The 16,903-nt window shown below is 44.0% G+C and overlaps 1 protein-coding gene across 1 annotated transcript in view; it reads right to left on the bottom strand.

Annotated features, from left to right (window-relative positions):
• Positions 1 to 16,607, bottom strand: part of LOC132895891 (cilia- and flagella-associated protein 43-like) — a 53,787-nt gene extending 37,180 nt beyond the window's left edge. The window contains 14 exon segments of the mRNA XM_060936641.1: positions 6,175 to 6,338; positions 6,439 to 6,603; positions 6,691 to 6,794; positions 6,913 to 7,061; positions 7,202 to 7,282; positions 9,975 to 10,091; positions 12,806 to 12,937; positions 13,089 to 13,171; positions 13,275 to 13,428; positions 14,179 to 14,329; positions 14,427 to 14,594; positions 15,470 to 15,566; positions 16,061 to 16,314; positions 16,579 to 16,607. Of these exon segments, the coding sequence (XP_060792624.1) occupies positions 6,175 to 6,338; positions 6,439 to 6,603; positions 6,691 to 6,794; positions 6,913 to 7,061; positions 7,202 to 7,282; positions 9,975 to 10,091; positions 12,806 to 12,937; positions 13,089 to 13,171; positions 13,275 to 13,428; positions 14,179 to 14,329; positions 14,427 to 14,594; positions 15,470 to 15,566; positions 16,061 to 16,314; positions 16,579 to 16,607 (1,848 nt within the window).
• Positions 16,608 to 16,903: the final 296 nt, after the last annotated feature.

Raw genomic sequence — 16,903 nt, forward strand, 5'->3', positions numbered from 1 at the left:
CCCAGCCTTCCTGCACCACAGAGGTATGACGGCAAGCACAGTGAGTGCCGAGAGTTCCTTACCCAGTGTCAACTCACCTTTGAGCTTCAGCCTACCACCTACACTACGGATCGCCGCAAGATTGCCTTTGTGATCACCTTATTAGCTGGTAAGGCGCGAGCCTGGGCTACTGCTATCTGGCAAAGACAGGGACCTGAGTGCTTTGATTTCCAGCTGTTTTCTGAAGAGATGCTTCGGGTCTTCGATCAGGCAGACATCAGTACCGACGCAGCCCGAAAGCTCATGTCCATCCGGCAAGGAGGAAGCGTCGCAGATTACGCCATCTCGTTCCGAACACTCGCAGCAGTAAGTGGATGGAACGAGACTGCCCTGGTGTCAGCCTTCCACCATGGTCTGTCTGACCCCATCAAGGACGGTCTGGCCTCTATTGGATGCCCAAGTGACCTCGAAACCCTCATCTCACATGCTATTCGTCTGGACAACAGGATGAGAGAACGCCACCAAGCCTTGAGCCCCCCCAGCCTCCCTACCTCTACCTGGAGACCGTCTACCTCCTTCAGTGACTGTCCAGAACCCATGCAAGTGGGTCGTACTCGCCTCTCCGCATCTGAGAGGGAGCGCAGAAGGAGGGACAAGTGCTGCATCTACTGTGGCAAGCCTGGTCACTTCCGAGCATCATGTCCCGAACTCTTGGGAAAAGGACCGCCCCGTCCAGCCGAGGGAGGGTTGTGACGGGGCCTACCCTCTCTCCCGGACTCCCTGGCCAAGGAATCTACATCCCGGTCTCCATCTCCTGGGGTGAGTCTGTCCACTCTTGTCAAGCTTTGATAGACTCAGGGGCGGCTGGGAACTTTATGGATATTCACTTCGCCCAAAGCATCAATATACCTACTGCACCTCTTGAAGTCCCTCTGTCTGTGTCTGCCCTCGATGGCCAAGCGTTAGGTGATGGAAGAGTCACTCAAGTTACTTCTCCAGTCTTCCTCCAGTCTCAAGGTCACAAGGAAGAAATATCCCTGCACCTGATTCCTTCACCTGAGTTCCCAGTTATTCTAGGCCTTCCTTGGCTTACTCGCCACAACCCTCGCATAGACTGGGTAACTAGCCAGGTTGTGGAATGGGGCCCTGCATGCCATGCCTCTTGTCTGCTCTCTAGCTCTCCTGTGTCTCCTGCCGAGCCCCCTGATCTCACCGAGTTATCTCAAGTTCCCACAGAGTACTGGGATCTCAAGGAGGTATTCAGCAAGAGCAGGGCCGCCGTTCTTCCTCCGCACCGGGCCTACGACTGTGCCATCGACTTGCTCCCTGGGACTACCCCTCCTCGTGGCAGACTGTTTTCACTCTCTCAGCCAGAACGCAAGGCCATGGAGGAATACCTCAAAGATGCCCTGGTCTCTGGGTTTATTCGACCCTCCACTTCACCTGCTGGAGCCGGCTTCTTCTTTGTCGGCAAGAAGGATGGGGGGCTCCGACCATGTATTGATTACAGGGGCCTGAATAAGATCACTGTGCGCAACCGATATCCCCTTCCGCTGATGTCCACAGCTTTCGACCTGCTCCAAGGCGCCACCGTCTTCACCAAGTTGGACCTACGGAACGCATACCACCTCATCCGTATCCGACAGGGAGACGAGTGGAAGACTGCCTTTAACACCCCGTCTGGGCACTACGAATACCAGGTGATGCCCTTCGGACTCACCAACGCACCAGCTGTTTTTCAGGCCCTAATCAACGACGTCTTAAGGGACATGATTAACCTATACGTTTTTGTCTACCTCGATGACATCCTTATCTTTTCCAAGACCGTGCAGGAGCACCGCCACCATGTCCGCCAGGTTCTCCAGAGGCTGCTACAGAACAATCTGTTCGCCAAGGCCCAGAAATGCGAATTTCATGTTCCCGAGGTCTCCTTTCTGGGATTTATTGTACGGACAGGCCAACTCCAAATGGACCCTGCCAAGACCCTGGCCGTCCGGGATTGGCCTACTCCCAAGTCCGTTAAGGAGGTTCAGCGGTTCTTAGGATTCGCTAACTTCTACCGCAAGTTCATCAGGAACTTCAGTTCTGTGGCAGCACCCATGTCAGACCTCACCAAAGGGACAGGTGGATCTTATGGCTGGTCTCCTCAGGCAGAAAAGGCGTTCAAAGACCTCAAGGACCGCTTCTGCACGGCACCCATTCTGGTTCTCCCGGACACCTCCCAACCATTCATCGTGGAGGTGGACGCCTCGGACAGTGGTGTCGGCGCGGTGCTCTCTCAACGTTCGGAAGGAAAGCTGCACCCCTGCGCTTACTTCTCCCACCGCCTGAGTCCTGCTGAGTCCCGGTACGATGTGGGGGATCGAGAACTGCTAGCGGTCAAACTGGCCCTTGAGGAGTGGAGGCACTGGCTGGAGGGAGCACAACATCCATTCCTGGTTTGGACTGACCACAAGAACCTGGAGTACCTCCAGCAAGCCAAGAGACTGAACCCTCGACAGGCTAGGTGGGCCCTGTTTTTCAGTCGATTTGACTTCACCCTCTCATACCGCCCCGGCTCCAAGAACACCAAACCTGACGCACTGTCCAGACTGTTCTCTGCCACTAACAGGGAGAATGAAGTCGGGCCTATTATCCCTGTGTCCCGGATTGTGGCCCCTGTCCGCTGGGGTATTGAGGAGGCTGTCCGACGAGCCCAACGCCAGGACCCCGGTCCTGGGACGGGGCCACCAGGCCTCTTGTACGTCCCACATCAAGCCCGGGCCAAGGTTCTCCAGTGGGGTCACTCTTCCCCTCTCACCGCCCACCCGGGAGCTCGGAGGACCCTGGACTTCCTGAAAAGACGCTTCTGGTGGCCTAACATGGAGCAGGAAGTAAGGTCATTTGTCCTGTCCTGTGAGGTTTGCACCAGAACCAAGAACCCACGACAGCGTCCCCAGGGTCTCCTGCATCCTCTGACCATTCCCCGGCGTCCCTGGTCCCACGTGGCAGTCGACTTTATCACGGGTCTCCCTGAGTCACAAGGTAACACGGTCATTTTGGTCTTAGTTGACAGATTCTCCAAGGCCTGCCGCTTCATACCACTGTGCAAACTCCCCTCTGCTCTTGAAACTGCGAAACTTTTGTTTAATCATGTCTTCCGAGTCTTTGGTCTTCCACAGGACATCGTCTCAGACCGAGGGCCCCAGTTCTCCTCCCGAGTGTGGCACGGGTTCTGCAAGGTCATCGGAGCCACTGCCAGCCTCTCCTCTGGGTTTCACCCACAGTCCAATGGTCAGACGGAGAGGCTCAACCAGGACCTGGAAACCACCCTGCGAGGCCTGGCTATGGATAACCCGACATCGTGGAGCACCTGGCTGCCATGGGCGGAGTACGCCCACAACACCCTGCAGTCATCGGCCACCAAGCTGTCGCCATTCCAGTGCCAATTCGGGTTCCAGCCACCTCTGTTCCCGGACCAGGAGGAGGACGCGGGGGTGCCCTCGGTCAACCAATATGTGAGACGGTGTCGCAAGACCTGGAGCAAGGTCAGGAAGACCCTCATACAGACCTCCAGAACCAACCAGACTCAGGCCAACCGCCATAGAAGACCTGCACACGCTTTCCGCCCTGGGCAGCGTGTTTGGCTGTCCACTAAGGACCTTCCACTGCGGGTGGAGAACCGCAAGCTTGCTCCTCGCTACATTGGCCCCTTCAAGGTGGTGCGCAGGGTGAACCCTGTCTCCTACCGGCTCCAGTTGCCCCGGACTCTGAGGATCAACCCCACTTTCCATGTTTCCCTGTTACGGCCCGTACTGACGTCTACGTATGCCCCTGCCCCTAGGAACCCCCCACCCCCCCGCATCTTCCAGGGGCAGACTGTGTTCACTGTGAATCGCCTGCTTGACTCCCGCCGGGTCCGCGGCGGGTTGCAATATCTGGTGGACTGGGAGGGCTATGGTCCTGAGGAGCGCTGCTGGGTTCCTGCTCGGGATGTCCTTGATAAAGAACTATGTCGGGACTTCCATTCGGCCCATCCGGATCGCCCTGGGAACGTCAGGAGACGCTCCTAGAGGGGGGGGTCCTGTTAGGACTAGGACTGTTTTGGCCTCTAGAGGCCGCTGTTATTTCCTTTTCATGTCGTGTTTATTTTGGCCTCTAGAGGCCGCCACTGTTCCTGTGTCTTGTGTTTGTGTTAATTGCCTAATTATCTTCACCTGTGTCCTTAATTAGTTTGTCTATTTATACCCCTGAGTTCAGTCCTCTTGTCACGGAGTCTTTGTGCTGTTATGTTTATCTCCAGTTTCCTTTGTACTGTGTTTTTTTGATCTTCTTAGCTTTTGTATTTTTGCACTTTGCTTTTCTTTTGGATTACACTCTTTGGTTTTTTTTGTCTTTTGTTTTGCCCTGTATATAGTGTATATAGTTTAAATAAACCTTTTTGATTCTTTTTCTACTTCCGCCTCACGCCTCTGCATTTGAGTCATCCCCCTGGTGGCCTAGTGGGGGTTTGCTGGATCATCACACCAACGAACCAGGTTCGAATCCCAGCAAAACCCTAACACCCAGCCTCACTGAGAAGACCAAGCTGCACATCTACCAGGCCTGCATGCTAAGCACACTCCTCTACAGCAGTGAGGCATGGACCACCTATGCGAGCCAGGAGAAAAAACTCAACAGCTTCCATCTGAGGTGCCTCCAACGCATTCTACACATCCGGTGGCAGGAGAAAGTGTCCAAAACTGAGGTCCTGGAGCGAGCCAACATGAACAGTATGTTTGCCATTCTCAGAGAGAGGTGCCTGCGCTGGCTTGGCCATGTCAGGTGAATGGAACCTGGGCGCATCCCCAAAGATCTCCTATATGGTGAACTCGCAAAAGGCTCACGACCAATTGGACGCCCACACCTGCGCTACAAGAATGTCTGCAAGAAAGACATGAAACTGTGCAACATCAATGTCACCATGTGGAAGAGCCTCGTAGAAGACCGTCCAGCCTGGCGCCTTGCTGTGAGAGAGGGCGTACAGACAGCAGAGGAGGTGAGAAACACAGCCCTTGCTCAGAAGAGAGCCAAGCGCAAGGAGAAGCAAAGTCAACTGCAGCAGCCATCAAATTTCAAGTGCAGCAAGTGCAACAGAGACTGCCACTCACGAGTTGGACTACATAGCCACTCGCGGAAATGCAACTTGATCCACTTTTGGATGCTACTCCATCATCTCACGAAGACGGAAGGATGCCGAAGAAGAGACACAGCTTTGGTTAATACACTCACCAGTCACTTTATTAGGAATACCCATCTACCTGTTGTTTTATGCAATTATCTAAATCAGCCAATCTCTTGACAGCAGCACAATGCATAAAATCATGCAGATACAAATCAAGAGCTTCAGTTAATGTTCATTTCAAACATCAGAGTGGGAAAAATTGTGATCTCTGTGACTTTCACTGTGGCATGGGTGTTGGTGCCAGATGGACTTGTTTGAGTATTTCAGAAACTGCTGATCTCCTGGGGTTTTCACACACAACAGTCTCTAGAGTTTATACAGAATGGTGTGAAAAACAAAAAACACATTGAGTGACAGTTCTGTGGGTGGAAATGTCTTGTTGATAAGAGAGGTCAGAGGAAAATGGCCAGTGCTGAGTTTCCCAAAAGCATCACAGCACAAAGATCATCATTAAATGGTAGCGCAAGCAGCACAATGAACTCTCTCCTAGTTAAGACACTCTTAGCATTAAAAGGCTTTTGGGAAACCCACCGCAGATTGGTTCAAGCTGCCAGGAAGGACATAGTAACTCATATAATAAACCGTGGTGAGCAGGAAAGTATCTCAGCATGCAACAGCAGAAGACCATATTGGGTTCCACTCCTGCCAGCCAAGAACAGGAATCTTAGAATCAAGAATAAGTTCCTATTAAAGTGGCCGGTGTGTAACAGACCATTGCTATGGACCAGGTCAATAGTGGAAGCAATAAATAATTTTTAAATCAATATTTTGTGGCAAATTATTGATTTTTTTAGTAAGTAGCCATGTAATAAGCATGATAATGTACAGTGAGCCAGTCATTATTGTAAAATAAACCCCTTCAGGGTGATTCAAGACCCCTCCGCTTCAAGTCAGGGTCATGCATCACACTGTCTGGGTTTATTTCACAATAATGACCAGCTCGATGTATATTATCCCTGACTTAAAAATCTTCAGTGCACTACACATCATACCTCTGGTAGTTGGAATCTTTGCAGAACTTTCTTCTGGTGACTACAACCAAAGATCATTTTGGTACCCAGAACACATGAGGAAAGAGAGTGTGGGATCTCATACACACAGGTTTGAATAATTTGTTCTCCCAGGCAGCCATGGGGGTCCACACAGCTTGCTGCATCTAGGAACAGGATTTTATTTAGTAATGCTGGTAGATTTACATAATCTGTAGCAAAAATATTACACATTTCCTTAGCTATGCTGTTTTATGAAAAATCTACCTGAGAGCCGCTGTGTAATCACTGACAGCAACATGAGCAGATTCCCTTCCTTATGTTCCTTATCTGTCCTGTTCTCCTTCTCAGTATTACAGAGCACCAGCACATCCACCTGTTTGCTCTCTTTCTGGTACTGGGTGGACAGACTCACGGTGGCACCCATACAGTCTGAAAACAATTACAAAGTAAATGATATGTATGTAAGCGATAAACTCACATTTACAAAATATCTTTATAATTACAGCTATAATGTACCAGTGTATCCAATGATTTCAAATTCTTTAGATGGTCTTGCATCCAGGAAAAATATGTGTGAATCGAATGCTCCTGTAATCAAGAAATTTCCCCCTTGGTCGAAACTGTTGAAAAAAAATAAAAAAGAATGAGATTACATGATAATTATTTAAAATGAAAAAAAAAAAATCTGTGCACCTTTAAGCAGTCTGTTAAAGTGTTATATATAATAACAACACTTACACTAAATGCTCTACAGGCACATGGTACAGATAGACAGTGTGAACCAGTCGAGGTTTCTGTGCTCTGGTCAGTTCTACAAAGAGGACATGGCCTGTTACTGCTCCCACAGCAACATACTGCGCTACTGGGCAACATGCCATGCAGGTCACCTGTGGTCATATTACAGGAAATTTATTGCATAAAGTCACATACAGGATGTTAAGTGTAAAATATATGTGACACTAATAAGAAAATCATGAGAGTGTTGGTGGGTGGGAATAAAACCAAAGGATGTTGGAATGTCACTAACTTTTGTCTGTAAAGAGAGGGATGCAATGCAGTTTCCATCCTCCAGTGACCACAGCTGCAGCTCCCCAGACTCTCTAACTGACTGTAATCATTCACACACACACACACACACACACACACACACACACACACGAACACATAACATTAGCATCAAAATACACATCTCAAATCTACAACCCCAAATCAGAAGAAGTTGGGACGTAATGGAAAATGCAAATAAAAAAAGAAAGCAGTGATTTCTAAATGTATTTCATTACAGACAGAATGAACCCAAGATATTTCATGTTTTGTCTGGTCAACTTCATTTCATTTGTTAATATACATTCTGCGTTTCAGGCCTGCAACACATTCCAAAAAAAGTTGGAACGGGGGCAAATTAGGGCTAGTAATGACATAAAACAATTAAATAATGATGTGATTTGAAACAGGTGATGTCAACAGGTGATTGTAAACATGATCTCATCTCATCTCATTATCTCTAGCCGCTTTATCCTTCTACAGGGTCGGAGGCAAGCTGGAGCCTATCCCAGCTGACTATGGGCGAAAGGCAGGGTACACCCTGGACAAGTCGCCAGGTCATCACAGGGCTGACACATAAACACAGACAACCATTCACACTCACATTCACACCTACGGTCAATTTAGAGTCACCAGTTAACCTAACCTGCATGTCTTTGGACTGTGGGGGAAACCGGAGCACCCAGAGGAAACCCACGCGGACACAGGGAGAACATGCAAACTCCACACAGAAAGGCCCTCGCCGGCCCCGGGGCTCGAACCCAGGACCTTCTTGCTGTGAGGCAACAGTGCTAACCACTACACCACCGTGCTGCCCTGTAAACATGATTTGGTACAAAATCAGTATCCAGGAAAGGCCTTATCTTTGAGGAGCAAAGATGAGCTGAGGATCTCCAGTTTGTCAACAAATGCGTCAGAAAATTAGTGAAATGTTTAAAAACAATTTTCCTCAAAGAAAGATATGAAGGGATTTAGATATTTCACCTTCCATTGTGTATAATATAATTAAACGATTCAAGGAACCTGGAGGAATTTCGGTGCATAAAGGGCAAGGGCACAAGCCTAAGCCAAACACCCATGATCTCTGATCCCTCAGACGGCACTGCATCAAGAACCGTCATTCATCTATAGCTGATATAACCACATGGGCTCGGGATTACTTTGGCAAACTTTTGTCAAGCTCTACAATACAGAGTTACATCCACAAATGCCAGTTAAAACTTTACTGTGCAAAAAGGAAACCTTATGTTAACTGTGTCCAGAAGCACTGTCAACTTTTCTGGTCTCAGAGGCATCTGGGATGGACCATCACAGTGGACAGATATATTGTGGTCAGACAAATCTAGGTCTTTTTTGGAAGAAATGGATGCCGTGTGTTACAGACTAAAGACGAAAAGGATCATCCAGACTGTTACCAGTAACAAGTCCAAAAGCCAGGGTCTGTCATGGTATGGGGTTGTGTCAGTGCCCTTGGCAAAGGTAACTTACACTTCTGTGATAGCAGCATTAATGAAGAAAAGTAATTGAGATTTTGGAGCAACATATGCTGCCTTCAAGAGCACACGAACAACTTTTCCAGGGATATTTCAACAAGACAATGCAAAACCACACAGCAAAATCCCCAGTGCTGAATGAACACCCAGAGTGTTTATATATGTCGAATTGGTCACAAATTATCTCTGAAAGTGCTGGGGATTTTGCTGTGTGGTTTTGCATTGTCTTGTTGAAATACCCCTGGAAAAGTTGTCGTCTTGAAGGCAGCATATGTTGCTCCAAAATCTCAATTACTTTTCTTCATTAATGCTGTAAGTTACCTTTGCCAAGGGCACTGACACAACCCCATACCATGACAGACCCTGACTTTTGGACTTATTGCTGGTAACAGTCTGGATGATCCTTTTCGTCTTTAGTCTGGAACACACGGCATCCATTGCTTCCAAAAAAGACCTAGATTTGTCTGACCACAATACATCTGTCCACTGTGTGATGGTCCAAGTGTTGATTCAACACTTTCAGAGTTAATTTGTGACCAATTGGACATATATAAACACTCTGGGTGTTAATTCAACACTGGAGATTTTGGTGTGCACATTCTGCACACATTACAAAGGCATGGCTATGGAAGAAGAGGATCTTGCCTGTCCCCTCTGTCCCCAATACAAAATGTATGGAGAATTTTGTAATAAAAAACATGACTATGACGACCCCATACACCTTAAGACCTGCTTTGCAGGAAGAATGGGACAAAATAACACCTGAAACACTTCATCACTTGGTGTCTTCAGTCTCTAAACACTTTTAAAGTGTTGTGAGAAGGAATGGCAACATTATAAAGTGGTAAATGCTTTACCATCCCAATTTTTTTTAATCAAATGATTTGCAAGAATCAAAATTATGTGATTATTTAAAAAACAACAACAGCAATAAAGTTCATGAAGTAGAACAACAAATAATGTGCTGTTATTGTATTTTAAATGCAATACTGATCAAATTTCAATTTTTTAATTTCATTTCCAACTTTCTCTGATGTGAGGTTGTAAAAATGTCATTTTTAAAAATAAAAAAATTAAATGTCTTACTGAATTATTAATATAATGTCTATAATAACTGCATATATCAAATTTTGCAACCAAGACTATTATAATAATCAAAAATTTTAAAGACAGCTCAGATCCAATTTTAGCCTATATAACCTTCACTGTTCTCTCCTAGTTATGAATAAAGTGAGAGCAAATAAATATTCGGTATCATTTTACCACACAGAGGTTCTTTTCAGTGTATACTGGAGCAGCAGTGATAAAGTCTCCACACAGCACATCCAGAACTTTGTCAACTTCATTTTTAAGCCCTGGATTGTACTTGTAAATGCGTCCCTACAAAACAGCAAGATATAGAACAGGTCTTACAAACATTATAAACACTCTAATTTACTTGGATTATGTTGAATCAGCAATATTGCAAAGCACCACATACTGTACAGTGGTGCTTGAAAGTTTGTGAACCCTTTAGAATTTTCTATATTTCTGCATAAATATGACCTAAAACATCATCAGATTTCCACACAAGTCCTAAAAGTAGATAAAGAGAACCCAGTTAAACAAATGAGACAAAAATATTATACTTGGTCATTTATTTATTGAGGAAAATGATCCAATATTATATATCTGTGAGCGGCAAAAGTATGTGAACCTCTAGGATTAGCAGTTAATTTAAAGGTGAAATTAGAGTCAAGTGTTTTCAATCAATGGGATGACAATCAGGTGTGAGTGGGCACCCTGTTTTATTTAAGGAACAGGGATCTATCAAAGTCTGATCTTCACAACACATGTTTATGGAAGTGTATCATGGCATGAACAAAGGAGATTTCTGAGGACCTCAGAAAAAGCGTTGTTGATGCTCATCAGGCTGGTAAAGGTTACAAAACCATCTCTAAAGAGTTTGGACTCCACCAATCCACAGTCAGACAGATTGTGTACAAATGGAGGAAATTCAAGACCGTTGTTACCCTCCCCAGGAGTGGTCGACCAACAAAGATCACTCCAAGAGCAAGGCGTGTAATACTCGGCGAGGTCACAAAGGACCCCAGGGTAACTTCTCAGCAACTGAAGGCCTCTCTCACATTGGCTAATGTTAATATTCGTGAGTCCACCATCAGGAGAACACTGAACAACACTGGTGTGCATGGTAGGGTTGCAAGGAGAAAGCCACTGCTCTCCAAAAAGAACATTGCTGCTCATCTGCAGTTTGGTAAAGATCATGTGGACAAGCCAGAAGGCTATTGGAAAAATGTTTTGTGGATGGATGAGAACAAAATAGAACTTTTTGGTTTAAATGAGAAGTGTTATGTTTGGAGAAAGGAAAACACCGCGTTCCAGCATAAGAACCTTATCCCATCTGTGAAACATAGTGGTGGTAGTATCATGGTTTGGGCCTGTTTTGCTGCATCTGGGCCAGGACGGCTTGCCATCATTGATGGAACAATGAATTCTGAATTATACCAGCGAATTCTAAAGGAAAATGTCAGGACATCTGTCCATGAACTGAATCTCAAGAGCAGGTGGGTCATGCAGCAAGATAACGACCCTAAGTACACAAGTCGTTCTACCAAAGAATGGTTAAAGAAGAATAAAGTTAATGTTTTGGAATGGCCAAGTCAAAGTCCTGACCTTAATCCAATCGAAATGTGGAAGGACCTGAAGCGAGCAGTTGGTGTGAGGAAACCCACCAACATCCCAGAGTTGAAGCTGTTCTGTACGGAGGAATGGGCTAAAATTCCTCCAAGCCGGTGTGCAGGACTGATCAACAGTTACCGGAAATGTTTAGTTGCAGTTGTTGCTGCACAAGGGGGTCACACCAGATACTGAAAGCAAAGGTTCACATACTTTTGCCACTCACAGATATGTAATATTGGATAATTTTCCTCAATAAATAAATGACCAAGTATAATATGTTTGTCTCATTTGTTTAACTGGGTTCTCTTTATCTACTTTTAGGACTCGTGTGGAAATCTGATGATGTTTTAGGTCATATTTATGCAGAAATATAGAAAATTCTAAAGGGTTCACAAACTTTCAAGCACCACTGTATGTTGGTAAGAAATAAAACACAAACAGGCATGCTGTTATAGGAACCAACCAGAGGTGATGTGATGCTGTGAGTTTGATGTTATTACCCTGAAGTTGTTCACTTTACTCTGACAGATTTCCCCAGTTTTTTAATTCCTCTTACACCACAGCAATGTGCTGTGATGGCATGCTTCAGTGATTAAAGAACAACATATGATCTGTTTGTACTGTACTTACATTTAACACTGTCTACAGGACAAGTTAGTTCCTTTTACCACTTATGTTACAACAGCTGCTCCTTCAACAGTCTTTTTTCCTTCTCTTGAAGTTAATAAAGCAAAAAAAAAAAATTCACCGTGCTACTGAAAAAACAGAAAGTAGAAAGTCCTCTATTCTGAAGAGTTTTCCTTTCCCATCATAATGGAAAGAATACTGTTTTTAAAGTGCTGACACACCGAGACTTCTTCAGTAAATGTTAAATAAATATTTCCTTCCAGAAAATGTCAACATATCAACAATTAGATCTTTCCTTTCATCACATACTGGTTTATTAATGTCTTTATTATTTGCCTTAAACTACATGGAGTACCTGCCACTGTTTGGTTAGAAGGTGTTGACTAATTTTCTGTAACAGCACAAATCTGAGAGTTGTTCCAGCTACAAGAAAAAAAAAATCACAGGTTTATAATAAAGTGCTCTTTCAGATATGTTATCAGTTGTATAGTAACAACTCATTCACTGCAACTGGTATTTTGGAGGTCACACAAACATAAAAGGGTAATTGTTGACATGGTGAAGATTTATGTAATGAAATGTTTATTTAGCATTTTTGGAAGGAGTCTCCAGTGTCAGACCTTTGTAACGGTCAAACAACAAGCTGGAGGGCTTTGCTGGTTTCACATTGCATATTTTCTTATAACAGTACCGTGTTTTATTCTCTAATTACGCACCAACCCATAGTCTGTAAAAAAAAAATAGAATTAGTGGCCACCAGTTTGTGAATTAAAAGCAATTTCACTTACACTGGTTGAGGACAGAAGCAATGTTTTATAGTCAGGTGAAAAGCACAAACTTGAGACTGGTTCCACTAGATTAAAAGTTTCCACCACTTCCACCTGGTGCTCTTTAACCTGAAAGGTTTGCAAAACACCATCCTGTGGCAAAAACAGCATGAAAAATAATTAATTTTGGCAAAGCCTTAAATGGACACACACCCTAGAATAAGCAGAGGGTTCAGAGCACATGATGACTAATGATAGCCTTTATAACAACTGTATATACTGAATATAAATGAGATGCTCTTACAGGTCCTGAAGCAAACCCTCCTTCACTGTGTAGTGCCAAGCTCTGAAAAGTGCCTTCCTGAATCCCCAGGCTCTCACTGCAATCTACAAGGTACAAATAAAGCAGTTCTCAACCTTTCCCAGGACAATAGAGATATAAAACCTAAATATTTAACATGTTTACTAATCAATAAAACCTGCTCTTTACCTGAGGAGCTTTGCTTAATATGAGGATTGTACAGGATAGAAATGAGGAGACTTTCAGTGTTGACTAGCAGCAGGAATCCTTCTTTAGTCCCAACATACAGATCTGAGGAAACTGACCAGCAGATGGCACTTGGGCAGAGTTGAGGCTTCGCTGGCTTCAGAGGCAGTTAAAGTAAGAAAAAAGTGATAAAGTGATGTGAGTAGACAAATCAGACCAACTGAAAAATAACTTGTGTAGCAATTATTTATATGGATTCTATTTTATCGAAACATGTCGAGACAGAAGCAGTGAACATACACATGCACAATGAGCACACACGCATACCCAGAGCAGTGAGCAGCCATGCTAACAGCACCCGGGGAGCAGTTGGGTGCCTTGCTCAAGGGCACCTCAGCCCAAGGCCATCCCATGTTAACCTAACCGCATGTCTTTGGGGGAAACTGGAGCACCCGGAGGAAACCCATGCAGACACGGGGAGAACATGCAAACTCCACACAGAAAGGCCCTTGCCGGCTGCTGGGTTCGAACCCAGAACCTTCAACTGTGCTAACCACTACACCACCGTGCAACCCAGGTTTTGAATGGAAACAATGCAAGTAAAATCCACATCATTATGAGCTTTAAAACAGGTTAAAACCAACCATGGTTAAAACTAACCATGTGTACATCCACTGAGAACTCTGGCTATGATTGTGAACATTGCAACATATCCATGAAACTTCCCATAACTGCTTTACATTCATTATATTGTGGCTGAAATACCCTTCACATTCACTGATTCACTCCACCACTGATTTTGTAAACTGAATATTCTCCCCATGAATTATCAACAAAATTAATCTGAACAGAAAAACCTAAATGGGTTAAAAGAAAATAAATTTTTAATTACAAGTGAATTCAATACCAGAATGTTATCCGCTTTGTCGCCGATCAGCCCTGCAATAGCTGAAGGGGGCATCTGAGGGCCAGAGTACGCCAGCTTCCCAGTGGGGATGTAAGAAGTGCCGACTTCCTGCTCGACTACAGAGCCATCGATGGCAGGGAGATCAATAACACTGCAAAACAAATTCAAAAGCACTGATATTCAAGTCAAATGCATTTTTTTATTATCAATCAAATAATAGTGACGTGCTGGACAGAGACCATATGTACCTGGGCTTCATAAGATGGAAGTCATTACTCCTCTCAATATTCCACACTGTTAGAGAGTTTGGATTCATAGCACAAACTTGCTGCCAACTCACTGGATTGAAAAGCAGGGTTGTGACATCCTCTTCAGGCAGTTGACTACTACAAATTGAAATTCCACTTTCCAAGTTCCTTTGAAAATACATGTAACTCATTCAGCAATTTGTTAATACTGTATGTTCTATTCCCTTTACCTTTGTAAAGATCTTTCCACATTGTTTTCTGAATCAGATAGGGATTTTTATCTCCATTGTTACTAAACTGCAAGTTTTGTTTTTATTCATGAAAACAAGACATATACTATATGGCCAAAAGTTTGTGGACATCTGCCCATCAAATCCATATGTAGGTTTTCCCCACAGTATTGCACAAAGTCGCACACAATTATTATACTGTTCTTGTATGCTAAGGGGTCTAAACATGTTCCAGCATGCCAATGCCCCTGTGCCCCCACAAAACAAGGGCTTTAAAGACAAGGTTTGCCAAAGTTGGAGTGGAAGAACCTGAGTGTCCTGCAGAGAGCCCTGACCTCAAATCCCCCATCCCTTTGGGATGAACTGAAACGCTGACTGCAGCATCCTCGCCCGACATCAGTGCCTAACCTCACTAATGCTCTTGTGCTTGAATGAACACAAATCCCCAAAGTCATGCCCCAAAATCTAGTGGAAACCCTTCCCAGAAGAATGGAGTGGAGGTTATTATAACAACAAAAGGGAACTAAATCTAGAATGGAATGGTCAAAAAGAACATGGGCATGATGGTCAGGTGTCCATAAACTTTTGGCCATATAATTTATGAGTTAATATGAACAAAACACATGCCATCACAAAGGAATAGAACAACAGTCTTTAAAAATGAGCTAAATGTGCTTATAGGTGTATATAAAACTCATACATGTATTTAGAAAAATCTAAATACAAGAGACATGGAATACATGTTAAATAACATTGTGTCTTAATATATACACAAAGGTATGTACATAGCAATAATGCATGAATAATTCATACCATATTGTGATGGTGTGATCAGGAAAAGATGAGCAGCTGGCTAAATATGGAGTAGTGTCACTCAGTGTGAGGGCTGTGTAAGCCAGTTTAGCTGCACCTGGACAATAAAAACAAAAGAGTAAAGCAACGGTAAAGTATAAGATTAACTTTAAATTTAGACATTTGATGTCAAATGATTTTGGAAGACTGAATGGTTGAACAGGATGTCAAATATCTTGTTTTAATAAGGCTAAAATGTGTGATCAGTCTACCCCAGTTCTATCCCAGGAACACTGCGTGCGAGGCAAGAATACACCCTGATTAGGACCAAATTTTTATACATAAAATACATTAGGCTAATATTAATACAATTCTTCATTGGTGAAAAGTATAATTTTATATTATGTTATCAATTGATTAATAAGTTAATCAACTGACACTCATTCATTCACCTGATTGTTTTAACTGTTTTGGCTGTGTTCTCGATAGTACAGTTACACACTAGATAGTTTGCTTTTATAAAGATGCCTCAGCAGCTGTAATGGAGTTCTTGACGCCTCATCTGGATTAATGTTGCCTTTTTTTGAATGATGAAATGACACAAAAACACACCTTTAAGCTCACATCTGAGACTCAGCTCAGGGTATCTGTACACGAAGACTGATGGAAAACATTTCTCCTCAGAAAACGCAAGAGTTTTACAATGTCCATTCGCTGTGAAGACCCTGATGCCATGACCAGGGCTTTGGAGGACCTTTCTGATTTTTGTCTCCACATTGAGGAAGGTGATATAGTTTCCACAGGGGTAACAGGCTGTTTTTTCATCCACAAATGCAACTTTGCTGTTGGTGAAGCCCTGCACCCACCTTGTGAGGGGGAAAAAAAGATAAATGAATGACCAATGCAATGATCATGAATAATATTGAGTAAAGCAAACAATATGTTTACTTGTTTATTCCTTTCATCACACCTCGAGGTAGTTATTTCAGCTCGCTATTTACAAGCACACTATCCAAATATAAATAAAGGTCTTGGAAATATCAGAGAAGATCAAGCTGGAATTAGAAACCTGTTGGTGAACTCACGACATTTTTTTTTCTCTCGATAAAATCACTTTTTCAGGCACTAACCTCACTGTCAAACTCTCTGAAACATCCATTGCAAAACGGTACGAGCTACTTCCGGCTACTGTCTTCTTTTCCATGGCAACCATAAACGGAAGATCATAATCACGTGACTCGATTCTAGTGATGTCATAAACGTAATGTTCGAGAGATGGAAACGTTTGAAACAATTGATTCAGAAAAAGAACCAATCATTTGGAAAGTTTGAAACGTCTCACCACAGCGACATCTAGTGGTCAAATAGATACCCTTGTCATTTTAAACTATTTAAGTCAATAAACAGTGGAACATTCTCTTGTTTCTTTGTCTCATCTCATTATCTCTATCCTGT

The sequence above is a fragment of the Neoarius graeffei genome, chromosome 13, assembly GCF_027579695.1.
Source record: "Neoarius graeffei isolate fNeoGra1 chromosome 13, fNeoGra1.pri, whole genome shotgun sequence".
Lineage (NCBI taxonomy): Eukaryota > Metazoa > Chordata > Actinopteri > Siluriformes > Ariidae > Neoarius > Neoarius graeffei.